Raw genomic sequence first — 26,633 nt, forward strand, 5'->3', positions numbered from 1 at the left:
TTTTTTTAATGGTTTTCATTACTTTGATGTTAATTATTTTAAAAAAATAAGCGATTTTTTTAAGGTTACTGTTTTTGTTCTTTTTGTCTAATTGTGCCAAACCAGTTTTATGGAATGGACCCATGTAAATTCTGGTGATTTATATTTTATTTTGTTGATTTTCAGTTTTATCTGACGGTATGTTGACTTTGTTATTAAGTTTGGTTTTTTAAAACCGACATAAAGTTTTTGATGAAATTAATGTTTGTTGTTGTTTGATTTTGCTGTTCGTCTGAACTCGCTTTCTTAATATTGGCATATCTCATCAATCTAGTGCATCATTTTCTACTCCGCTGATTTATTTGCTTTGGAAGCTATCTTTTTGTTCATACGCCATTTTTTTTTTTGAAAATTACGTTGTTTTCTTTGGGTTTTTTTTGGGTTTTTTGGGATTCCCAAAAAAATTTTTGGGTTCTTCTATCTGTTCATCATTTGGTAGACAATTATGCCAAAATTATGGATGAGCGGGTCGGAACCTTATGTGCGATCGCAAATTACCGAGCCTCCTTGTTAACCATAAAGTATTAGTTAACCATAAAGTAGTATTAAAGAGATTATGAACAACTAAGTCGACTAATACACTATGCCGAAGTACAAGAGTGCCGCCACTGCAAATGATTTTGAAATCAAAAATTATCAAAGAGCAATTTATTATAAATTCAAAACAACCAGGCAAACTGATCACTAGTTCGGATTTGTTTTATATCAAGTACCACGGATCGTTGAGGCACGGTTATAGTCCATATTTTATTGTTTGCTTTAAATTTATCAATTTTCCTACCCTGCTAGGAAAGTTCGAATATCACCCAGACGGTATCATAGTAATGATCGAGGTGCACGAGGTGCAAGGAAAAGATGACCGAAATTGACCGTTATTTTACCCCATATTTGTAACCATCAGAAAAACTATATGCTGGGTTGAAGAATACGATCATTTTTCCTCGGTTTTTTGTTTCTAACAATGTACTCCCTGGCTGTATGTCACTTACCACAGCTGGCCGGCAGTCCCACTCTGATCTGGTACGCAGTTTTGGGATTGCACAGAGTCACCCCCAAGAAGCAATCAGTAATCCCAACCTCCAACTGGGGTGCCATCAGGGCCGTCGGAATCCCAACATTCTCTGCAAGGCAGCAAGAAATTTGTCCCAGACAATCAAAAATAGCTTTTATTTAAGGTTCCCACAAACTTATACTAAAGGGCAAGAACTTAGTAAAGATTCAGTACGCATCGTACAAGATATCTATTTCATCATAATTGATTGCAGGAACTTGCACGATTGACATAGATCATCTTTCAAGTAAACCCCGTTAAAATACTTATTAAAAGGATCTCTCGGCCCATAATGATCATAAAAAGGGGCTTTAATAGAGCAGCCTACGAAATAACCATTGGTTGATCCTTAATAGGTTCTCGCCGCTAGGTACTTTTAGTAGCGACGGTCAATCCACCAATTCGACTGTTTGGGGGTCTTTTGATTAAGTCGATTTTTTCAACTGCATAAAACTTGATTTTACAAGCAATCATGAAACAAAGATTTTGACTTTCAAAACTGTGGCAACAGTGCCAATTGTGCTGATCATAACTATCATCAACTCACGAAGCCGATTGTTGACGCGCAGCTTTGAGTTGGGTTGCAAAGTCTCGTCATCAGTCAAATTGATAAAGTCATAATTTGATATGTTATTATAGTCGATTGGCAGGTCGAGATCCGGCCTGAGGCATCTGAAACTCCACTCGAATGTAGTTACAGAGCAGTCTGTTGATCCTGTGCAGTTACTCAGAGCCCGGAAGGAGCCAATAGGGTTTATCTTCTGAGCAGATCGGAAGTCCTTAGTTATGTAGGGCTCTGCCTTTGTTCCGTTGCCTGTTCTGTAAATAATACAGAAGTTGAAGACATTTTAACCTATTAATGACCACTTTGATCTCTCAGAGAAATTGTTGTGATTGAACACTTGGTCTTACGGAAATGACTTACGGAAATGTCATCTTAGATCAAAATGCTCAGCCAAAAACATGCATGATCAAATTGGGCTATAACTACCGCAAAATCATTTCAAGGCCCAAATACGCTTAACTCTGAATTGAAATGGCCAATGATAATTAACAAACATATCGACTCTGCCAACAACATTTTTGAGTTTGACTTTGTCGTGACTTTAAAAAGTGCATAGCGAAATATCTGATAATTACTCAGACATATTTCGATTGAAAAGCGTCAAAGTGTTAATTTCAGTTTCCAAGGCGTCAAAATATTCAAGCATTTTGATTATAACATCCTAAGCACACCTCTTCTAATATTTATTAAGAAAATTATTGTTGCGACCCCACTTTTAGTGGGAGGAGGAACTATATACTCAACTGGGTTTTTTTACAATTCAAAGAATTTGAATTGTATTGGTGCGCTGTGTGTTTTTTACATTTCAAAGAATTTGAATTGTATTGGGGCGCTGTGTGTTTTTTTTTAAGATGTGTTCACACATTTTTCAATGACTTTGATCTTTCAAAACGGGATAAACAGGTAAAGCCCAGCGGGCATTTAGTTTCATTAGAGACCCAAAGTGGCCTTTATTAGTCCCTCAAGTGCTTAGAGTAGTGCAGCTGCTGGTTTGGCCTTAATTTAAAGTTAAAAGGTCATTTTTAGTAGTTTTTGGGCTCAAAATGCTGAATTTTTCATGTTTTTTTGTGATTTTTTTTCAGTTTTATGTTTGATTAGTCGTAGGTTGAAGTTTTTAAAGGTTGATGAAGGCATTTCGCGAGACAAAATTACTTGCTATGGCCATTTAATGAGCTATATGTTTTGGTACTACAAACACAAACTTGCAAAATGATACTAATTTTTTCAATTTCTTTCAGGTTTTTTAAAAATTTTTATTATTTTTTTGAGTTTTTCCAGCTTCAGGGACTCGATAAAACTCCTTTAGTGTTTAATAAAAGGGCACTGCATAGTTTCTAGTAGATGAATTGGTTTTCAACATATGAATGTCTCGATTTTAAGCATTTTTTTGATAAAATGTGCAATTCTTTTAAGTATTTTTAATTTTTTTTGTCAATTTTTGGTATTTGTCCATTCTCAAGTGCCAGAAAACTTATTCTAGATTCTGATAAAAAGTTACTGCATGGTTGTTAGTTTCAATGGTTTTATTAATTTCAATGGATTTGTTTCAACATTTTAGCCTTTCGAATTTTAAAATGTTTTTGATAAATTTTGCAATTTTGTTCAAGTTTTTTTAAAGCATTTGTCTTTCACCCAGTTGTTCTTGCTTCAGCAGCCAGATAACCTCATGCAAAGTTTGATAGTATGTTAATAAACACATGCTTGAAGCAATTGAATAGTTTCAGCATTTTAATAGCACGAATTTCTATTTTTTTTACTCTAAAATTTTTTCTAAAAATTATTGCTTGACAATCTTTGATGCAATGAATTTCTTAAGGCTTGGACTTGTGTAACTGGATAGCCTCTATATACACAGAAATGATTCTAAAGATAATAATATCGCAATTTTGAGCAATATTTCACTTACTTTTTCAATAAATTTCATTTTAAAGATTTTTCGGTCGTTTTCGAAATAATCGATCTTCAAGGGCCAATGAATTTTTTTCAGGTCTTACAGAAAAAATACTGGACCAATTTTAGAACCAAAAATTGATTTAAAACATATTTTTGTAGTAGGTAAAAGGGTAAAATATTTTGCCCTAATTGGAAAAGCTTCAAGAGTCTTAGCAATGAGTTTATTTTTGTTAAGTTTGTTTGACTATTTTAGTTTCTCAATTATTTTAGATGATTTCGTTTGTGCTTTCGCTGGCAATGTTCAACTGATCTGCTGGTCAAGCAGAGTATTTATAAGCTTTTGATTCATTTCTTTGAATTGTGTATCAGGACTTGTCCTGCTATGTTTTTTTAAGATGTGTTAACACATTTTTCAATGACTTTGATCTTCCAAAACGGGATAAACAGGTAAAGCCCTGCGGGCATTAAGTTTCATTAGGGGCCCAAAGTGGGCTTCAGTAGTCTTTTAAGTGCGTATAGTAGTACAGCTGCTGGGATGGCCTTAATTTAAGGATATAAGGTCTTTTTTAGGAAATTTTGGGCTCGAAATGGTGCAATTTTTCATGTTTTTTGTAATTTTTTTTGAGTTTTTGTTTAATTAGTCTCAGATTGAAGTTTTCAAAAAATGACGAAATTATTTTGCCATACAAAATTGCTTGTTATGACTATTTTATGAGCTATAGGTTTTGGTGCTACAAGCACAAATACACAAAATGATACTAAATTTTGCAATTTTTTTCAAGGTTTTTTTGAAATTGTTTGTCATTTTTTCAAGTTATTAGACCTAGGTGTCAAAAAACCTCCTCTAGGGTTTGATAAAGGGTTTGACGATAGATTACTGCTTAGTTTCTAGTGATAATGGAATGGTTTTCAATTTTTTGCCATCTTGAATTTTAGAATTTTATGACAGAACAATTTTTTTCATATTTTTTGACATTTTTTGTCATTATTCATGTTGTTTGAGTCTCAGCGGCCAGCAAACCTTATTAGGGGTTGAATAATAAGTTACTGAAAAATTTTTAGTTGCCTTGGAATTGGTTTCAACATTTGAATATCACAAATTTTAGCATTTTTTTTTGACAAAATTAGCATTTTTTTCAATTTTTGAAAATTCTCGTCATTTTTTCAGTTTTTTCAGCTTCAGGGACCAGGCAATCTCCTTTGAAGTTTGTTAAGAGGGCACTGCATAGTTTCTAGTAACAATTGAATGGGTTTTTAACATTTTAAACTCTCGAATTTTAGCTTTTTTTGATAAAATCAGCAACTTTTAAGGTTTCCTAAAGTTAATGTCAATTTCTGATATTCATCCCGTTTCAAATGCGGGACAACAAATTCCAGGTTCTGATAATAGGTTTTTGTATGGTTTTTAGTTTCAATGGATTTGTTTTCAACAAATAAACCTTACGACTTTCAGAAATTTTTTTGATAAAATTTGCAATTTTTTTCAAGTTTTTTCAAAACATCTGTATTTTAATTATTTTTTCTTTCCTCAGTAGTCAGGTAACCTCATCCAGGGCTTGATAGTATGTTATTAAATAGTTTCTAGGGGGAATTGAATGGCTGTCAACATTTTATTAGAAAGAATTTCTATTTTTTGAAGTTTGAAGTTTCTAAAAATTATTGCGTATCAAACTATAAGCCAATGAGTTTTTTAATGCTTGAATTGGGTTACTTGATATCCTCTAGAGACACGCAAATGATTCTGAAGATAATTATATCACATTTTTAGCAACATTTTCTTATGGTTTGCAATTGATTTTTTTTTTAAGTTTTATGGTCATTTTCGTTTTAATCGATCTTCAAGGGCCAATGAACATTTTTCATGTCTTGCAGATATAATACTGGATCGATTTCAGAAACAAAAATCGGTTTTTAGCATATTTTTGAAATGCGTATTTTTAAAGGGAAAAAATTTAGCTTAGGTTTAAAAGCTTCAAGAGTTTTAGCAATGTGTATATTTTTGTTTAGCTTTCATTCTTTTAGTTTCGCAATTTTTTGAGATGATTTTGTTTGCGCTCTGGCTGGCTTAGCTTATTGATCTGCTGGTCAGTTAGAGTACGTCTTAGTTATTCATTCAATTCTTCGAATTGTATTTCAGGACTTGTCCTGCTATGTTTTTTTTGTTCAGACAATTTTGGCCGATGGATATGTTCATCGTAGAGAGTTGTGAGTGGTATCATTAGAAAGCCCGTCCAGCGTAGAATATGGAAAAAAAATTTCTGATTTTCGTTTTTTACAAGGAGTTATCGTAGTCTAAAATTTGAGAAAAGTAGAGTGAATGCCGTTGTTTTGTTCACATTTTCCGTATTTTTCGACCAAGATTTTGTTAATTTTTCTTAAAAAATCTTGAAAATGTTAACGGTAGTGGGATTGATCATATCTAAAAAGATAAAGAGGTTTGCTGAATTGTTCGATTGGAGCTTTTTGGCTAAAATTTATGCAAAATTTTTCAAAAATCAGACTTTTACCGTAAAAAATGTTACCAAATATGCATTTTTAGCCCGCTTTCACTGAATTTGCTGAAAGTAGACACCTTAAAACTGCAGTCATATTCACAGCAAGCTCAGAGAGAGCTAGTTGCACTCCCGCTGATTCTAAGAGTCTTCAGAAATCAAAATTTCCCAGAGTTTTGCGAATTTAACCACGATAAATAAACGAAATGATTTTTTTTTGACATATTTAAAAATTTTGTTTAAAAATTGATCTATTTCGCAACCATTTGAACAATTGAATCTCTTCTTAGTTGCGCAGCTGATATTGATCTCACCATGGATCCATACGGTAAAAAATTTTAGATTTTATTGGGGCGACTTTTTTAAACAAAAAATCCGCTAATAGTTTCTTATGCATATTGCCGACAAGAGGTTTAATGACAGACATAAAGAGCCCTTATTGATAAGGGCTCTCTTATGACAGACACTATTTACAACAAAAGCATACTAACGACCAGATTTTTGCGGTCTCAGAGTAAAACTCGTGTTTTTTATGCCTCTGAGCAATTGCTTTCTTAAAATTTTGTGGACTTCTTATGTTTTGCATTCATTTTTTAACACTTTTTGTAGTCCACTGACATAGTCACCGCAATCAGTGATCGGAACGGCTTATTAGGAGGTATATTTGAAGCAGACAATGCTTTCAGTTGTTACCTAATGTCTCTTCTAACTTTGAATTCATTTGTTTTAAGAAATTGTTGGCGAATTTTTGAACTTTGCCACCACTTTCTTTTATTTCTCTCAGCTTCGGCGTAGTCTCAATAAAAGCAGGCAAAAGACTATTTCCTTATAGTCAATAAATTAATGTCTGTAACCGTTTTATAATTAACTAAAGGATTCTTGGTTTTGACACTACGAGTTTCGATTCATTTAGTATAATTGCAGATTTTCTTAGTTCATTTTGTTTCGTTGTCGAATTATTACGTTATTGACAGATCCAGTTGAAGATAGGTATAGTTGGGAAAATAGGAAAGATAAAAGATAGGAAAGATTTGAAGATAGGAAAGAACGGGGCTAAAAAAGGCGTATCCGAATAGGTTAATTGTTTTTATTGAATTGTTTGCGCTTTTGGGCTGAGAAACTGTTCTCTTGCAAAATTTAGTCAATTTTTTGCGTAAATTTGTCTTTCTTTTGATTATTGTACGATATATACCTGATAATGATTGCTCTCAATTGTTTCCCCAGGAAATATAGCAACCTATTTTAACCTTTCAGTATATAGATATTTCTTTTGGTAACTTTCATGTTATTTTTTTTAAAAAGATTTTTTCAACTGGTTCCTCTCAGCTTCGATTTTTGTTACAATGTAACTCAATCTCACTAATAAGAAGTCTCAATTACTTTTGTTGAGGAATTTTCGAGATTTCTTTGCTGTTCACTTTTTGGTTTTTTTGTTGTCATTTCTATGTAGGCCTTTTATAGGGAAAACCCCATTGATTTTCAGATGAGCACCAAATGTTGTTTTACAGCTCTTGCAGATAACAACTTATAAATGTGGCTTCTGCCTGTTTAGGTTAATTTGTCGTCTCGTGACTTAGTCTCATTAATGACAGGCCCAACTGGCTTTCTGAGGTGTTGCATCTTAATCGACCTCTTTTTAATGAAATCTTTTGTTTGTTGTGACATTTGAAACAAAATTGTTTTTCAAGTATTTGAAAAAAAAATTGCTATTATGAGCTTCGCCATTTTTTGTAAATTGGTTTTTTTGTTCGATTTGAAGCTTAGCCTCTGTAAAGGCAGGTCACAACCCGGTTCTAGTGAGCTATAATTAAATTAATAATAATTTTAGTGCCAACCAGTTGTTTCTCGGTTTTGTTACTACTGTTACTACAAAATTTTGTAACATAATTGAGAATTTTATATATTTGTACATTTTAAAGAATTTTTGTTTTTTTTTGAAAATTATTACGCTAATGTTAGGTCCTATTGGTTTTGAAATAATGCGAAATTGAACATTTTCATTGCTCTTAGTATCAAGTTTATGGTTTCAACCGTTTTAACGGTTTCACTGTCATTTCGTGCAAAGCTTGGTTCTGCCGGTATTTGTCCTTCTTTTTGTAGTCGTATGACGTACACTGGATAATGACAGGTCTCAATTGCTTCATATGCAGATATAAATAAAATTTTTAGTGATTTAAATTTTCATCTATTGATAATAATCATTTTTGAAATCAATTGTTTTCAAAAATAGAAACGTATTTCTGAACTTCGCACCTTTTTGCTCTATTGGTCCACTTGTTACCCAGTCGCATTGAGAACAGGTCCCATATCTTTTCTATTGAAGTAAAGGTTATTTTTTTGTTTAGGTTTCATCTGATGGAAGGTTGATTTTGTTATATTTCTGATAATATAGACATCGAGTTTTGGTCGTAATTAATGTTTGTTATTTAATTTTTATTATAGTATTTTCCAGTAGTCCTATTAACAACAAGTTTTATCGGCCCTCTATCGTGGCCTTATTGTATTCTATTGTGTATGGTTTTTTGAGCGATATGTATGTTTTTGAAACTTTACTATTGGTTCATCATTTGGTGGCCAATTAAATCAAGAATGTGGATGAGCGGGGTCGAAACATTATGTGCGTACGCACATTACCGAGCCTCCTTGTTTGGAATTAAGAAAAGTAATTGAAATTTTTTTCAAATTTATTCGTTTTTTTGTTTTTTTTCTAAATATATTATATTTGAAGCCTAGTAAAATCTGAGGAGCAAAATTTTAAAGCAAAATTGGGTCTATTATGCAGTCGCTGCAGTTTACAGTTAGTGCACCAACAGAAAAGACGCAAAATAATTTAAAAAGAGAAAAAAGATTTACTATGAAGAATTGGCCAAGAAACAACATACATCCAAAATCTGATATAAACCAAAAAAGGCATAATTCATCTTTTTTCAGCAGGAATGGCAATATTACACCGCAAAAGCTGAACAGAAATGAATTTGGCTGATTTTTCCCTCGTGGAATTCGGCTACGTTAAATTGTGGAATTCAGATTTCATCTTTCGTGTCCTGAATTCCCCAAAAATGGATTTGCTAAATTTTTCGGAATTGCGTTACGTTCGAAAATAAAACTATAAAACCAAGTACAAAATCCGATAGGTATAGACCACCGCGTATGTAAATAAATTCAACAAATTAAATAAATTCCTCAATGTGGCTAAAAAACCCACAATATGGGTAAATAAATTCAACAATGTGTGCATTTAAGTTCCACAATTCCGGGGTTTTGTAATTGATTGAGAACTTAACATCTTGAAAATGTAATTGCATAAAAACATCGCTGATAATGCAATTACTGCATTCCCTACCTCCAAACCGTTTGGAACATTTTCTACGAGCAATAACTTCTGGCGAAACTGTGTATTATACAGAAATGAGATCTTAATAATAGACAGACAAGATAATTTCTCTAACAAATAAGGCCCAACATAATCAACCACTTGCAAATTTAGTTAGAAGGAATTTGTTTCGAAGCCAGCAAAAACGCCGTTTCGATTGCTTTTTCTTGTCAATGAAAACCAAAGCCAAATGCACCGTAGAAACATTATTGAAAATTTAGAAAATTTACCACAGGAAATGATTGATGCCAACATTTTGTTATGCTTGTTTTCATCTAATGAACGTCGAATTGAAATAGAGATTAGACTGCAAGAAAATTGCAATGCAGTTTATAATTGAGTTTTTTCTAGTGAAAAAAAAACAAAAAAGGGAAGCGAGATGTTTCACACTATCCTTTTCAACTATCAAAATTGGACGATGTTCCAACTTATGTACATGACCAGCACCGAAGTAATAAATGGGACATATTGCCAATGGACAGGCAACATAACGTTTTTAAGCAGTTGGAAAAATTGTAATGCCACGATTTTATTTTGAAAATGTCACAAGTTACCTTCGGCGCAAACGTCACTAGTAACAGCCACGACAATGATTAGCGAAGAATACCAAAAACAAAATGGGCAGCAGTTCAGACCACCCCTCAATTCAGTGGCTAAACTTGAAACAGTAAAGTATCGAAGAATGCTGTTAACTAGATGTCTTTAGCTGTTTATTCGTTCCCTGTAATCTGACAAGTTGCTCGAATTTTTCTCCTAATGCTTTTACTCTATCATTTACTCATTTTCTACAGTAACCCCTGCTGATTTAGCTCAGAATCTATAATAATTTTTTCAGTCAATCATAGCGAGAAACACAGTCAATGCGATAGAAAAACTGTAGTGCGGATATTTTGTCAAAGTTTGGTCCAAAGATTATTTCAAAACATAAAAGTTACATATGCGGGAGAGAGTAGAATACAAACGCTATAAAAACATCCCATGATTTTACTTTATTGCATGTTTTTTTGTTTCTGTCTGCAATCGTGCATTACAAATTCAGATTTTGCGGAAATATGTTACCCATAAATTGAATTTTAATTACAATCAACCCCTTCTTTACCATTTAATAAATTGTATTTGATTTACAGTCAAAATGGATTTCGAGCTAAGAGCTTTATAGCCCGGAATCCAGGGTTCTCAAGTTTTCTAAATTTGCAGTTTTTGGTAACTAAATTCCGCTCAAAATAGCCTAGCTCTTGAAATTAACCCAATTCGGTAAAATTTTTGTCAGTCCGATATACTAACATAGCGAAAAAGGAATTCGGTAATATTCTTGGTAAAAAATTGACCGAGGCAAATTGAACCGTGCCAGGCCGAATTCATTTGTGCCTTGCAATGATAGAACGGGACCGCAAAAACAGGATGCCAAAAGATCAGTCATGCCACTTCATGAAACCTTGCTACAAAATTAACAACTATATATTTTCAATTTAGCTGTTTGCATTTTTGTTCATTTGAAAGATTTTGTTTGCTCGAAAAGAAAAAAATAACCAAATGGGATCTAGAAATTCTCCACTGAATGGCTAGTTTTGAGTTTTTTAATTGACATAAGATGAGCTAATTGTTACCTAGTAGGACACAGGATGGCCTACTTTGTTTTTTAACACATTTTTAACGCAATATGCAATTCTTTTTTTAAAAACGATGCAACACTGACGCTCACCAAAACGTTTTGTTGAATCTTCATGTATACATATAATTGGAGAAAGAGGAAAAATAACTGACACTGATTCCTCAATAAAAACTCAAATTGTCCAATTTTTTTTTATTTCTTGTCAACTAAAAAGAACAATTGTACTCAAAAATTAGTTACGTGTGCATTCATTTATTAACTTCAAGTGTTAACTTATGCTGAAGAGCTGAAAACCTGAAATCGTAATCGGAAGCCATTGAAAGGTTTCTGAGCACAATGTGGCCTGTTTTTAGCTAATTTTAAAATGAGACATTCGTCTCTCGTGGAGGTACTATTATGATAAGGGAATAGGCTACATTTTACATAGCCAACAACTGGATGTTTTGAAGTTGCTGATTTGAATTAAATCAAACGCTTAATGTTTGTGATATTCTAGGTTATATCGAAAATATATCGGGCTCTGTCAGACAGATGTTTCAAGTGATTGCTATAGCGGGGAAAATCTGACAGAAATATCTGACTGTCTTAGGAAAAAACTTTATGGTACAAATCATCTCCCACCGTTCATTGTGCAATATTTTAGCACAAAAACCTTAAAAAGAAATTTGGGAAGCACTTTGCATTTGATTTGAAAGCAATAGAGTGCTACTTCTAAAACTTACGATTTTTAATTGTTTAAAATTACGATATGGAACAGCTGTTCAAGCTCAATTTATAAGATAAAATTCCAAACAGAGACGGTAGATTGCCGGAATAGCTGCGGATGAAACAGACATGCGTGTAATATAATAGAGACAGGAACAGCTAAAGATATAATTTGAAACGTTACAGATGCCGCTCAAAAATTAATTCAGGGGCCTTTTCCGTTTGTGCCCCCAGCTTAGTGGATGCATATTGTTTGCACCTCCCAGACACACGTGCAGTATTTTTACAAAATGGTATACTGTGTTTGGGCACGTGCTCTGTAACTGGGGTGGGGCATACCGTGATGTTGGGGGGGGGCATAACGTACTGGGGATTACAAACAAAAACGATCCCAATTCAGCGATAAATTAGTTAGGTTTGATAAAAATTCCTTCCACAGAAGCCTGCTTATTAGTGAAATTTATTACACATAATAGATCAGAGTTCCGTTGACCTAAAACTAATTCAAATTAAAATAAATTCTAAAGTAAAAATGTCATTTTACTGAGTGAGGTAAGTCACGTATGATCAAAATCTAATCACGCAATTGAATTAAAAACTTTGACTTGAAAACTTTGACTAAAATGCCGTACGCGTGCCTTGACGTAAAATGCCGCTGCTGAGAGGAAGAAGAAAAATTTTACTTTTAAACTTTGTGGTGTGAACAAATGTAAAACGAAAAAAAAAGTCAGATGACGTAAACAAAAAAAACAGCAGGATAAATCCTGACAAACATTTCACAGAATTTTTATTGACTAAACAAACAAACTAGTTCTAGAATAGACAATGATTGGATTAGGAAAACCAATTAGAATAAAAACAGATCAAAAAAAATTGAAAAACAGTAAAATCAATGTCAAAATGCCCCATGTGAGCTAAAAACCACTAGCGAGAAACCGAATTTTAAATTTAGAGGAAAATAATTGCACGCTGGAAATCCACTCGGTTTTTTGCTCCACTTCCTGTTTCAGCGTGACCAAAAATATCACTCCGAATTGACTTCAAAAATCATGAAAATAATTGAACGAATGTCTAAAAAAACAGCGCCGCAATGCAATTCAAATTATTTGAATTTTAAAAAACCAACTGCACCGCAATATAGCTCCACTCAGCCATCAAAACATTCGGTTTCGATTCATTTTTATGGTCGTATACGAATTTTCAGTGCTGTTTCTTGAAATAATTTTATTTAAACCAGAGATATGATTTTATGTCACAACTTTTTTTTGGAAAGTAGCTGTTTTTAGCCAGTATATATATATATATATATATATATATATATATATATATATATTCGCAATTGTATCTATTTTCGGTTAAATTTATTTGAAGTGTATGGTTACCAGCATCTAAGTATCCAATTGCAAAGAAAATTTACGCAGGATTCACCTCAATTTTTCTTTTTTGTCTTTCCTGTATAACTTTTTTTGCTTTCAGGGTCATTTCTGCAGGGTCATTTAATTCCATAGCAAAAACATAAAGCGACAACCGTCGGAAGAATTTTTCTCGAACGACAGGCGGGTAGAACCACTGCCCTCCCATTCCCTAATCAGATGCACTGACAACTCGGCTGTGCGGCCATTGTTTTTGCTATGCTGTAACCAATTTTATGTTAGCAACAAGCTTTACTTCGGAGTAAGAGCAATAGAGATCACTCAAAAACGAAGAATGAAAGCGTGAAAAAGTCACTTGAGTCAAAGAATGCTCTAGAAGAAAAGCGCAAAATGGTCAAGGGAAAAATTTGCATTAGAAAAGACCAACACGGTTACAATAGTTGCTATGAACTTCGTTCAAGAGCAATTTAAAAAAAACAGTGAGAAATAGTGAAAGAGTGGAATCAAGCGGCGAAATCCTGACAATATATCTGGAAATATCAAACCGTCTTTTTGCAATTTAATGTTCTTCTTCGAAAAGTTATGCCCACAATCGAATCGGCATAAGTTAATGCATGAAAATACAAGATTTATAATCGTCTTGTATTTTTGTTTAGAGCTCACATTCACTTAGGCGGAAGAAGAAACTCAATAACTTCGCTCGATGAAACCATGAAGATCACATCTCACATCCAACTCAAAGTCAACTTCAACGGTCTGAACTTTTAAAGTTTGGCTGTGAATCACTTACACAACTTTAAATGTGGGCACGCTTAACTCGAAGAGGTTGAGAGTGATGATGGCTTGGCCCACTCTGTCGAAGGGGTCGGGGTCTTTCTCGAAGATTGCCATTATCTCACATTGCATACCTGTAAGAATATAGAGTGCAGAAGAGGAACATTATTTGTTCACATGAAGCACTTTAAAAACACAATCGATTATTTAGCCGTTTTGTTCAAATTGCTCCATAAAACACAGCAAAGGTCCAGAAATAGAGACTGACTACACTGCAGATTAAGAAAACCCAGGTTGAGGTCTCAGACCGAAAGTCTATGTGTCCAGACCCAGCTGAAAGCACGACGGGGGTGTCGTGCGTTCAAATTTGCACAATCTGGAAACACGGAAAACGCATGGACATAGACACTTTCTGTGTGGGACGGTCTGGACATATCGGCTTTCGGTCAGGGACCTCAACCTGGGTAGGGTAGTACCTTGATCACATTGTCGAAATCTCAATCAGGGGGTATCAAAAAATGCAAATTTTATTGATAATGTGACAAAGATGTGTCCCTACCGTCGTGCATTCCAGGGTACAGCTTTGGAATCATTCTGAGGTAGGAGACGTCGTTCAGGATCCGACCGGGACCTAATCCCTCAATGCCACCTGCCAATCCAGGCACCCTGCCCCTGGGTAGTGGAGGTGGGTAGTTGTTGTTCAGTTGACCGTAAATGTTCGTTGGGTACTCCTCGTCTCCACACTTGGCGTACCACTCAAACTCAACAAACACCTGTGCAAAAGGATAACGATTAATTTGTTAGCAACACTTTCTGTATCGCGCAATTATTTGCTCCGATTGCTCTCTGATTTGCAACAAAAGTTTTGCAAAGAGTATTTGAACGAAAATCTCCGCAACATTAGTGGAACCATATCAGAAAGCCACCTAATAATAATTTATAATAATTTATTTCTTCTTCAATGTTAAATACAACAAAAGAGTACAAAAGAAACTCAAAATAGAAGAAGAGGACACAATAAATGAAATTTCTTGCCCTACAATGCTGTGCCCTTTACTTGCTAATAAACCTTTGAAATCAGAGGATCATTTTGAATTACAAACATATTTTGTAGCAAGCTATCCATACGGGTGCACCTTGTTGCTATCTGATGTACTAGAGCGATTACTTTCATGATGTCCTTCAACAGCAGTTGAGATCAATTAATTAAGAAAATGTTTTTCCGGCACGTCATTCACAAAAACCAAACAGTAAAGGGGCCCAAAAACAGAACCTTGTAGAACTCTTTAGTTTAGCAAGCGCATCAATTATTGATAAATTTTTTTGAAAACCAAATTGTTTTTCCCTCAAAACGTTTATGTCCCGAAGGAACTTTCTCAAAAATTTTGGACATGCTTGAGAACAAAGATATCGGGCGATAGTCTTCACAACTACAGCCAGGTTCAGTTTTCGGAAGGGGTTTTATTATTGCTTCGTTTAATATACAATGGCTATAGTTTTTCAGGAAAAATTCAATTAATGAACATCATTAGATAATGTAGCAAAAAATTATTTCTGATTTTTTCAAAATTATTTATGAAAAATTGTCATTTCCGCATGTGAACGAATTTTTTAACTCAGTTACACACTCATATACCTCAAAATCGAAAACTAGAGCAAGAAAAATAGTTTTTGCTATTGAATTATTAGGAATCTTTAAGGTAGATTCGATAGACATGTCTGAGGGTAACAATTTTCTAATACCACTGTAATTTAACCGGTTTTCTAACTGTTTTGAGTCTGTCATTTTGTTACTGCAACGTTCTACATAGTCAATCATTTCCCTCGTTTTACTAAGATCTAAGTAATTTTGCCAAACAAGCATCTCCAGTCGTCATAACTTTCAGAAAAACTGTTTTTGAACCCTCTTTTTTTCCTACGCAAAATTTCTCGCTTTACTTTTTTTTACTTTTTTTCTTATGACTATAAAATTATTCCTGGATTCTGTGGTTTTTAGCCGTTCCTATCTTTCTTCGGAGATTTTTTTGTTATTAGATAATAGTTGAGGACATTGTTCATCCAGTTAGTTTTCAACTTCAGCACAATAGTATTATAATTATTGAGCTGGTGAAATTCGGGTTTTTTGTTCCGACCCCACTTGTGGGGGGGAGGAACTATATACTGAAAGGGGGGTTTTTTTTGTTCAGTCAATTTTGGCCGATCGATATATTCATCGTAGAGAAATGTGAGTGGTATCATTAAAAAGCTCGTCCAGCGTAGAATTCGAAACTAAAAAGATTTTTTTGAAATTCATTTTTTTCGAGAGGTTATCGAGGATTGAAGTTTTGTGTGAAAACGGGATAATTAGCATAATTTTGCTCACATTTAGTGAAATTTTTCTCCAAATTAAGATCTTCTTTTAACAAAAATATTAATTCAAAATTTGATTTCATGCCACAAAATCAATCAATTTTGAGTCCCCAATAGACGAAAGGTGATAAAAAGTTTAGTTATGGTCTCATAGGTAAGTAAACTATCAAAAAAATTTAAATTATATTTCCGAGCTCTTTTTTTAAGAAATTTTTCATATCTTTTTTTTTATTTTTAAGTGACCTATAGACTAGTCACTTCTCATACGGAGTTTCCATTAACGAACAACCTAATTTACAGTCTAATGAAGCCCAATGAACCAAAAATTCGTTTTCAAGGAATCGCTCGTGTTATTTTTTTGGCTTCGACTCATAGTTTTCGTAATTTTAAATGAAATTTTGATTTTTCTTTTTGAGATTTTCCTAATTTTTTGGAGTCCTATGGCATAGACTCTTTAACTATAGGTGCAATAAATTTAGTAATGAGCAATAATTGAAACTATCTAGAGCTTTGAGTGGGCAGCTAACGGCTGTCAAGACTTTAAAACTGATTTTTCGAGAATTTTTATCAACATTAACCGATCCTAAGCTTCTTTTCGTGAGCAGTAAGTCAGTCTCAGTAATGACAGGACCCCCTTCCTTTCTACTGCAAATGCACTTTTTCTGGTTAGTGGTTCTATCTTCTAACTATTTGTTATATGACTTCAATGCCACAAGATTTCAAAATTTAAAAAGAAATTTTGGATTTTTTCTTATTATTGGTCGCTCTTGAAATCTTATCATATTATCCTGATACTGATTTTTCCCACTGGATTAGAGAAAACGTCCAATGTATCATGGTTAAAGTTCTCAGAGAAAAGCTTGTGGTTTAAATGGCTTCGACACTTTCTTCTCGTTCTTTTCTATTGAAATTTTGGTTTTGTCCGTATTCGTTGTTGTTTCCATAGCCATAAGACGTATTATGGTCTTATTGATCACCCACGCACGACAAGTATCTTTGTACTCCAATTGAAGTGTAAATGAGCGTATTCATTGGCTTTTGTTCAAAGCTATTGAATTTAATAGCTGTTGAAACTTTATAAATGATTTTCCGGAAATTTTTTTGTAACATTAGCCGATCCTAAACTTATTTTCGTGAACTGTAAATCAGTCTCAGTTATGGCCGAATCCCCTTACTTTCTACGTGAACAAAAATTGATCTATTTAGCGGTTTTATCTGCTAACTATCGGTGTTATGACTTCGATGCACGTGTTTTCCTTATTTTTTTAAATTTTTGGGTAATTTTTCTCATAATTTTGGTTCCTTTTGGAATTTTACAACATTATCCTATTATTGATTGTTGCATTGGCTTAGAAAAGACATTAAGTGGATCATACATATAGAGAAAAGCTTATGCTTTAGTTGGCTTCGACACTTTCTTCTCGCACTTTTCTATTTATTTTTTGGATGTTGCCTGTTTTTGTTGGCTTTCATAGTCAATGTTTTATTGTAATGTCTTTTTGATGACCTATGAATGACAAACATCATTTTTGTCTCCTCGAGGCTCAACATATCGTATTCCGTTGAAAGCCATTGAATTTAATTGCGTTCATACTACGGGTTTTCTCAAAAATTTCGTGGTTTTAATGTAAATTTTATGTTTGTTGGTTCATTGGAGTCAAATTGTTAAAAAAGTATCCCATTGCTGTTAAAAAATTAATCTGAAATAGAAAATTTTTTACTGAAAAATTTATTTCTTAATAGCTTTTTTCTCGCTCATTTTTTTTGAATTTGCTCTTTTTGCCTGTGTTTTTTATTCTTTAGGTAGTTGTAAAGTGTTGAACAGTATCATAAGCTTGTAATCAAGGATAGAATGAATTATGTTACTCGAAGCAGTTACTTTATAGCGAATAGTTTGAAGTTTATGATATTATACATTTTTAACATTTTTCAATTTTTTCAGTTTTTGTGGTTCTTTTTCTCAACTTGTACCTTTTTTCATCATTCAGAGGTCCCATACAATTACTTCTTTTTTTTTTAAAAAAAAAATAACATGGCTACCAATATTATGACGTAAGTGATGTTGTGTTTGGTGGGCAATAAGCGTTTTAATAAAAAGTTATGTGAGTGGTGTATTTATGTCTCTTCTTCTCTTCCATTAGAACAATCGCGTAATAACAGATCCAAATGATTTTCAAATATGGCCCAATTGAACTTATTTAATCATTCAGTACAATTTTAGCTGAATTCTGAATTGGTATAATTAGAAATTGGAAAAAAGTACATAATTTTCAGATATTAGCTAACTTTTCTAATGGCACCAATAATTTGTGTTTTTGCAATGTTTGTTAACTGTTGTTCGTATTTTTTTTTAGTTCTTCTGCTTCTTTAGTCCGTTCCCATGGCTTACTCTAACCAAAATCAGGACCTGCTGGTTTCATTTGGACTTTTTAGTAAATTTATCAAGAATTATTTCGTTAAAAGCTAATGATTTTTAAGGCTTTTGAAATTATTTGGTTTAAAAAATGTTAACTGATTTTTGAATATCGCCTCTTTATTTCTTCTGTTTGTCAATTTGTTAACTAGTCTTATTTAGGAAAATTACTATCTGCAGCGCAGTTAGGAAAAACTAATTTTGTGTAGTTAGGGTTTTGTCTGATTGTAAATTGACGTTGATACTAGGTGCTTTTAATTTTAGATTTTGAGTTTATGCCATGCAACTTTCGTTTTTGCTTTTTGTTGTCGTTGTTGTTGTTGTTGTTTTTTCTCGTAGTCTTTTTAATGGCAGATGTCCTTGTAATGAGGCACGGCATTACTTAATTCAATTATTAGTTTGGTTGTGTACCGATTTTTTTAAACTCAAACATCTATTTTTGTTTATCTCTTTGCCCAAAATTTAAGTCAAAAGACAGTTAAGTCAAAAATGTAGATTAGCGCGGGTCGGAACATCATGTGCGAACGCACATTAACGAGCCTCCTTGTCGAGTCTAGTTTTCAACGCAATTAGAAACTTGCAAAAATTGTTTTCGTTTTTTGTCATTGACATATCTCCCATGTACCTGTTTGTATTTTTCGTTACATTTTTCTTTGGAAATTCTAGTGCAATCGGATAATAATCGCTTATTTCATGGGGGTACACATTAACTGTTGGCGTCATATTCACTTTAACAATAAGTGATCTAAAGTAGTGTCTTTGGTATTTGTAAATCGTGTCTCGGCCGACTTCAACAACAAAAATCCATTGGATTGAATGATCTTATCGTAAGCTGTTGTAAGGCTGCATTTTTTCTGAACATTTTTTCAGATATCGGTTTTTGTTATCTCGCGGTGGAATAACAAAATTTTTTAAGTTTGATCGCCAGAAAGTATTTCTACTCCTATGCATTCATCCAAGATTATATTAATTGTTCAATTTAGAATAATATATTTTTTAAAAAAATACTTACTCCACACCCTCGTTTTTCTCTATTTTTGTAAATATATTTTGGTAACAATTCAGCTGAAAAAGCTCTAGGTGGTGATTATCTGAAAGCCACGTTTGTGAGATAGGTTAATTATGTTGGTGACTCGAGAAAAAATCTTAAAAAATGAGCACAAATCAAGCAAAATTGTCAGGGAGTCTCACTCAAAGCCTTAAGAATTTTGAGTGGAATGAGGGACAAAAACTATCAAAACTGGAGAAAAGTACCCGACAAAAATCTTACTTTGATCGGGAAATTAGTGTGTTACTCGGGTAAGGAAATCGAGCGCCAACTAACCCCTCCGTCGAAATCCAGGTCAATAGAGTACTCTCCAGGGTTGAGAAGCAACTCTTGCTCAAGTCCAAGGTCGGAAGTTGTGATGGAGTAGTACATTTGGCCCAAAAGCTTGTACGAAACTAAAAACAGGAAAAAGTGATTGTATTTTTTTTCTTAACGGACCAATTGCGTTCCAACAGTTCTACTAACATGTCATTCATACTCTGGGTGTCCCATAGAATCTCATTGACGGATCATTGTAATTTTATAGAAGCCAATCAATGGATTACACTAACCTCAATGACCGTTCTAAGATGGGTACAGAAAACGTAGCGAAACTGTTATGATTTTTTATGAACTCCTCTGCAACAGGCTATGATTTATCTATGATTTCTCCTGAATCATAGAAACTGAATTAGATATTTATACGTACGGCCTCATGCCCGTAGTCTCCGGTACTCATGACTTGCATGATATATCTATGACTCTGATCGACAACAGGATTTGGAGACGCCAAAACCAATTTTAAAGACACAGCACGTTTTGTAGAAAATAGTGCGGATTCGTAGCAAACATGAGTATAAACATGGTTATAACTTAAACAAACAGGCCATGAGATGTAACTTAATATAGTCTAAGACAGTGCTCCCACTCTGTATATTCTTTACTTGAAACTAGACGAATCAGAAATTTTGTAACTTTATAGGGCTTCAGAAGCATTAAAGCCGATCCGTTTAACTTTTTAGCCCAGTGATTCACAAATTCTTAGAATATAAGATCTGATAAGGCATCAGAAACTTTAATCTGTAACATACGATCAGATAATCTTCGGGTAAATATTGTCTTAAAAGAAATTATAATCTGGTAACAACTTAAGGCATATCGGTATTGAAAACGGGCCAAATCTTTGAGCGGCCTTTGAATAGTCAGAAATTACTTTCATAAAACATGAACAAATACGATATTTCGAAAAATAAATCTATCATGGTTTTTGATAAATTCATTGAAATGAATTCTTTCTCCCCTTGACGCAAATTTTCTAATTCCTGTGAGTGTTTTTTTTTAAAATCAGTGTGATTTAATGTACTGAGTGTGATTTAATGGACTGGTATAACCGAGCTAAATGCTAACCAATTTTAATATAGGTGAACGCGTAATTCAAATAAACAGGGTTCGCATAGTCCACCAGCATCTGGACAGAGAGAGTGCATTTGTAAACTCCATAGTCCATACTCTTGACAGGTATCACCAACTCAGCGGTGTCGTTTCCCAAGTATTGGGGTGTGAACTCCGGTCCAGATGCCTTCCCTGTTTGCTCGCTAAAGGACTGGCAGACCCACCATTTTCGGTTTTTCAGAGTATCATCGCAGTTGAGGATGACGTTGCCGGTCAACTAAAATTTTGCAAAACTTAACATATAATTATTTGTATTTTTTACCGACCCTACAAATTTTTATGATGACTTAAATACTACTATTCAAAATATAAAATAAAATTGAAGTTTTAATATGTTTCGAAATTTTGCGCGTTCTGCCCTAACCAAGCCGCAGGGAACAACTGCCATCATCAAACAATTTTTACCGTCAATCATTACGAAACCGGAATGAATTATCACTACTTTTGATAAGAAATCACATGCACAAAAATGTTACTGTGTCGCTTTCAGCCCGGGGTGAGCTGGTGGAAATCTGACCCGGATGATCCAGACAAGAGTTGGGCCTGATTATACAGTCCAGACCTCAAATTGGTCGTGAAAATTGGTCAACACAAAAAAAACCTAGGTTGGCGTTTTATTTGTTTTACAATAAATGCGAAATAAATTTAACTGGGGTGAAACTGAGAGTACAAATCGCATATAGGTCTCCTCTGAGGAGACAAGAATCTGAATTGTGGGTGTGGTGAACTGGTATCAAGTCAAGATTTAATCTATGATTAACAAGGCGGCTCGTTAATGTGCGTTCGCACATGATGTTCCGACCCGAGCTCATCTACATTTTTGACTTAATTGTCAACCAAATGAAGAGATAACAAAAATAGATGTTTGACTTTAAAAAACACGTTACAAAACGTAAATACTAATTGAATTACATAATGCCATTTCTCATTACAGCGCTCACGAGATCTACCAATAAAAAAACTACGAGAAACAACAGCAAACAACAAAATATGCAAAAACAAAATTTTCACGGCAGAAACCCAATATATAATTTTAAAAGCACCTAGTAACAACGTCAAAATGCAATCAGATAAAACCTTAACTCCACGTATGTTTTTCGATAAAACCTTAACTCCATGTATGTTTTTCATAATGAAATCAGGTAAAAAGTTGACATAGAGAAAAAGGTTAAAGTCAAAGACCAATCAACATTTCTTAAACCAAATAATTTCAAAAGTCTAAAAAAATCTTTAGCTTTTTAACAAAATAATTCTTGATAAATTTACTAAAAAGTCAATATGAAACTAATGGGACCTGTCTTTTCTGAGACTAAACCATAAGAATAAACTAAATACGCAGAAAATCGCAAAAAAAACGAACAATTTACACAAAGACGCAGAAAATCTCAAAAAATTAAGAACAATAACATAAATTATTGTAGCCATTAAAATCATCAGCTATTATCTGAATTTTATTTATTTTTATTTCAGTGTACATTTATACTCATTCAGCTAAAATTAAACTAAAAGAGAAAAGAAGTTCGTTCATTTGGGCCACATTTGAAAATCATTCGGATCTGTTATTACCTGAATAAGCCAAAAAAAAAGAGAAAAAAGAAACACAAATACACCACTCACAATATTTTTTATGAAAACGCATAATGTCCACCAAACAAAAAATCAGTTACGACATAATATTAGTAGACAAGTTGTTTTTCGAAATTCAAGGAATTGGAGTGGACTTCTCAATGACGAGATTAAGTTGACGAAAAGAACAAAAAAAACTGAAAAGTTTGAAAAATCTTTGAATATGTATAATATCATAATTTTTATGACTATTGGCTTTAGACTGACTGCTTCGGGTAACATCACTCATTACAAGTTTATGAGCAACAGGACAGGCAACATTAAAGGTTTATGAGACCGATCAGAATTTTACGGCTACCTAAAAACTAAAAAAAAAAAAGAAAAAACAGCAAACTCACAAAAATTAAGCGAGAAAAATTTCAAAGCCATTAGAGAATGAACTTTTCAGTATAAACTCTTCTATTTTCAATTAATTTTTTAACAGCAAGGTGATTGTTTCTATTGTTACAAAATGACTTGAAAAACAACAAATATAAACAAAGATATTAAAACCACGAAGTTTTTGAGAAAAGCCCTAGTATCAAAGACATTAAATTCAATTATTTTCAACGCAGTTAATTAAACACACTAAATTCGGCCTCGATGAAATAGCAATCATAGGTTTCATTCATGTGACATCAATAACTCATCACAATAAGTCGTATGGCAAAGAAAAATACATCAAAACCACGAAATTTTCGAGAAAACCCATAGTATCAAAGTCATAAAATTCTACAGCTTTCAACGGAAGGCATTTAATACGCTAAATCATGCCTAGATGATGTGATGACAAGGATGTTTGTCATTCAAAATTTATCAATAAGACATTACAACAAGTAATTGACTATGAAAACAACAACAAAAACAGGCAAAATCAAAAAAATCGGTAGAAAATTGAGAGAAGAAAGTGTCGAAGCTATTTAAACCATAAGCTTTTTTCTCTGAAAACTTTTTCAACGATCCATTGAACGTCTTCACTAAGCCAATGGGAGCTATCAATATTAGGATAATGTAATACGATTTCAAAAGGAACCAAAATTACTAAAAAAAATCCAAAAAGTATAAAAATTATGAAAACTCGTGCACCGAAGTCAAAAGAACCAATAGTTAGAAGACAAACCCACAAACTAGATAAATTGTTGTTGATCCAGAAAACAGCGGTTCTGTCTTTACCGACACTGACTTACAATCCACGAAAATAAGCTTAAGATTGATTTATGTTCAAAAAAAATTCAAAAAAAAAAATTTTAAAGTCTTAACAGCCATTAATCTCATAAGCTTTCGTAGGAATTCAATGAATACGCTCAGCTATGCCACGATGTGCATACAAAGATGTTTATCATGCCTAGGTTATCAATATGACATCACAATATGTCTTATGACTATGAAAAAAAAACAAATCCGGGCAAAACCAAAATTTCTTTAGAAAAATGGGAGAAGAAAGTGTTGACGCCATATAAACCATATTTTTTTCTCAGAAAGTTTTATCTATGATCCTTTGGACGTCTTCAATAAAGGAAGATGTAGCCATCAATATTAGGATGACGTGATAAGATTTCAAAATGAACCAATAAAACGAAATGTCCAAAAAATTTTAAAAAGAATTTGAAATCTTTTGGCATTGAAGACGTATAACCAATAGTATTTGATAAAGCCGCCAATGAGATTAACGTATGTTGCACCGGTATGAAGGAGTTCAATCCTGTTTTACTGAGACGAACTTACAGTTCACAAAAATAAGTTTATGATTTACTAATTTTGAAAAAATTTCGAAAATTTATTTTCAAAGTCTTAACAGCCATTAGCTGTCCACTCACAGCACTAGATAGATTCACTTATTGCTCATTAGCAAATCTATTACACCTTCAGTCAAAAAGTTTATGCCATAGGATTATAAAACTTTAGTAAAACCTCAAAAAATAAATCAAAATTTCATTTGAAATTACGAAATTTGAGATACGAATCCAAAAAAAACATGAGCGATCCCTTCGAAACAAATTTTTTGTTCATTGGGCTTCATTTGATCGTAAAAGAGGTTTGTCATTAACGGAACTTCGGTATTAAAATGTCTAGTAGTCTCTAGGTGACTTGAAAAAACAAAAAAAAATTGCAAAGTTTTCTAAAAAAAAAAAAAGAGCTCCCAAACCTAATTCGATTTTTTTTATATTTATTAAACTTCCCTCTAAGACTAGAACTAGTCTTTATTATCTCTTTTTGTCTATTAAAAACCTAAAATTAATTTACTTTTTGGCGTGAAATCAAGTTTTGAATTAAATTTTTCGTAGAAAAAACGTTAATTCGAACGAAAATTACGGTAAAAGTGAACAAAAGTGAACCAAATATCCAGTGTTCACATGAAACTTTAAACCTCGATAACTCCTCGAAAAAAAAAACGAAATTCAAAAAAATCTTTTCAATTTCGAATTCTACGCTGGACGAGCTTTTTAATGATACCACGCACGTTTCTCTACGATGAATATATCGGTCGGCCAAAATTCACGGAACAAAAAAAAAACCCATTTGAGTATATAGTTCCTCCCCACCCCCCACAAGTGGGGTCGGAAAAATAATAATCAATCAACTCCAAGACAAAACTCCTTCAATTAAAACGGGTGTAATTTTTCTATGAAATAATAAATTAACTAACGAAGTTCTTGTCCTTCCTGTAAATATTGTACGGATCGAAAACCTCTGGTCCCCTGTAGTCGATGTTGATGATCGGAAACCCGCACGTGATTGGTTCCTTACGAGAGAACTCGTACGTCTTCACCGACTATGCAAAGAAAACAATAATTAGGCTATCAGAGAAAAGAGTTAAGCTAAGCATTTTAATACTTTTTGCCCACTCCAGTCGGGATCGGGTGGTAATCTTGCAAGACCCTACAAGAATCTTGCAGATTTATGCCTACTCTGGAGAGAGCTTTTACACAATATTCTTACAAAATTAACATCAATCCTGCAATAATCTGTTTCAAGAATTGTATTCAATGATATGCCGTTCGATAGCCAAAAAAGCAGCAAAACCTATATTACTGAAGACATTGTAGTATAAATTGTTGAAGCCGGTAGATATAGTATGCAGAGGTTTCTTATTGTAAAAGATAAGTTCAATAAAACTTTTTCCTATAGATTTTTGTTTCTATTACCCAGACTGCAAAATATAGCTGGGAAATAGACTTTCAATTTCCACACCTATGAAACCAATTCAAGAACTTCAAAACATTAGGAAAATTTTTCTCTGCGGAACTGAATTGTGATTGGATCATTTTATTTTGGTTGTAATGCTTTATTGTCAACAACATTTTATGCAGGTGGTCTTTATAGACTTCCAAAAAGCTTACAGCTACCTCAGTTGTAGTGTTAACATCATTTAGATAGTCGTGTTGAGTCATTTGTGATCAAATGACATAGTCATGCAATTCACTCATGAATCACTGCTAATACGCAAAATCAATTAATCCATGCTCGTGAAAGCAATTCAGGTACATGAAAATTTAAAAACAATTCCGTTTTGTCGTTTGCTGCATCAAAGAAGTGCAAGACGAAAAAACAAGAAACAGACATATCCCGTAACGTTTCGAAGTAAAATTTGAATTTGGCCTCAGCATCCTATAAAATTTTTCCAAAAAAACACTAATTGAAGGAAGCCAACAAAAAATTGAAAAAAAAGGTGACAGCAAATAAGTCAAAAACAAAAACACAGTAAAAAAAATTAAAGATAGAAATAAAAAATATCAATACCAATTGTCAATTTTAAGCAACACAGAGCATACAGCGACCTGATAACCAAAACCAGGCCAGCTTGCAGAAAATCTGTCTACTTGAAGAAAAAAATCTACATAAAATATGGGCAAAAATTGAAAAAAGTCTACAAAATTGGGCAAAAAATGATCTTACAAAATATTTTTTT

General features: G+C 33.3%; 1 protein-coding gene across 1 annotated transcript in view; it reads right to left on the bottom strand.

Annotated features, from left to right (window-relative positions):
* LOC142342678 (uncharacterized) overlaps positions 1-26,633 on the bottom strand; it is a 221,277-nt gene that overhangs the window by 115,026 nt on the left and 79,618 nt on the right. The window contains exons 24-30 of the mRNA XM_075394163.1: positions 25,371-25,496; positions 21,074-21,335; positions 19,964-20,082; positions 14,437-14,650; positions 13,894-14,011; positions 1,638-1,909; positions 1,029-1,160 (exon numbers count right to left, since the gene is read on the bottom strand). Of these exons, the coding sequence (XP_075250278.1) occupies positions 1,029-1,160; positions 1,638-1,909; positions 13,894-14,011; positions 14,437-14,650; positions 19,964-20,082; positions 21,074-21,335; positions 25,371-25,496 (1,243 nt within the window). The remainder of the gene's footprint in view (positions 1-1,028; positions 1,161-1,637; positions 1,910-13,893; positions 14,012-14,436; positions 14,651-19,963; positions 20,083-21,073; positions 21,336-25,370; positions 25,497-26,633) is intronic.

Source organism: Convolutriloba macropyga, chromosome 7 (genome assembly GCF_964194025.1).
Source record: "Convolutriloba macropyga chromosome 7, txConMacr16.3, whole genome shotgun sequence".
Classification (NCBI taxonomy): domain Eukaryota; kingdom Metazoa; phylum Xenacoelomorpha; order Acoela; family Convolutidae; genus Convolutriloba; species Convolutriloba macropyga.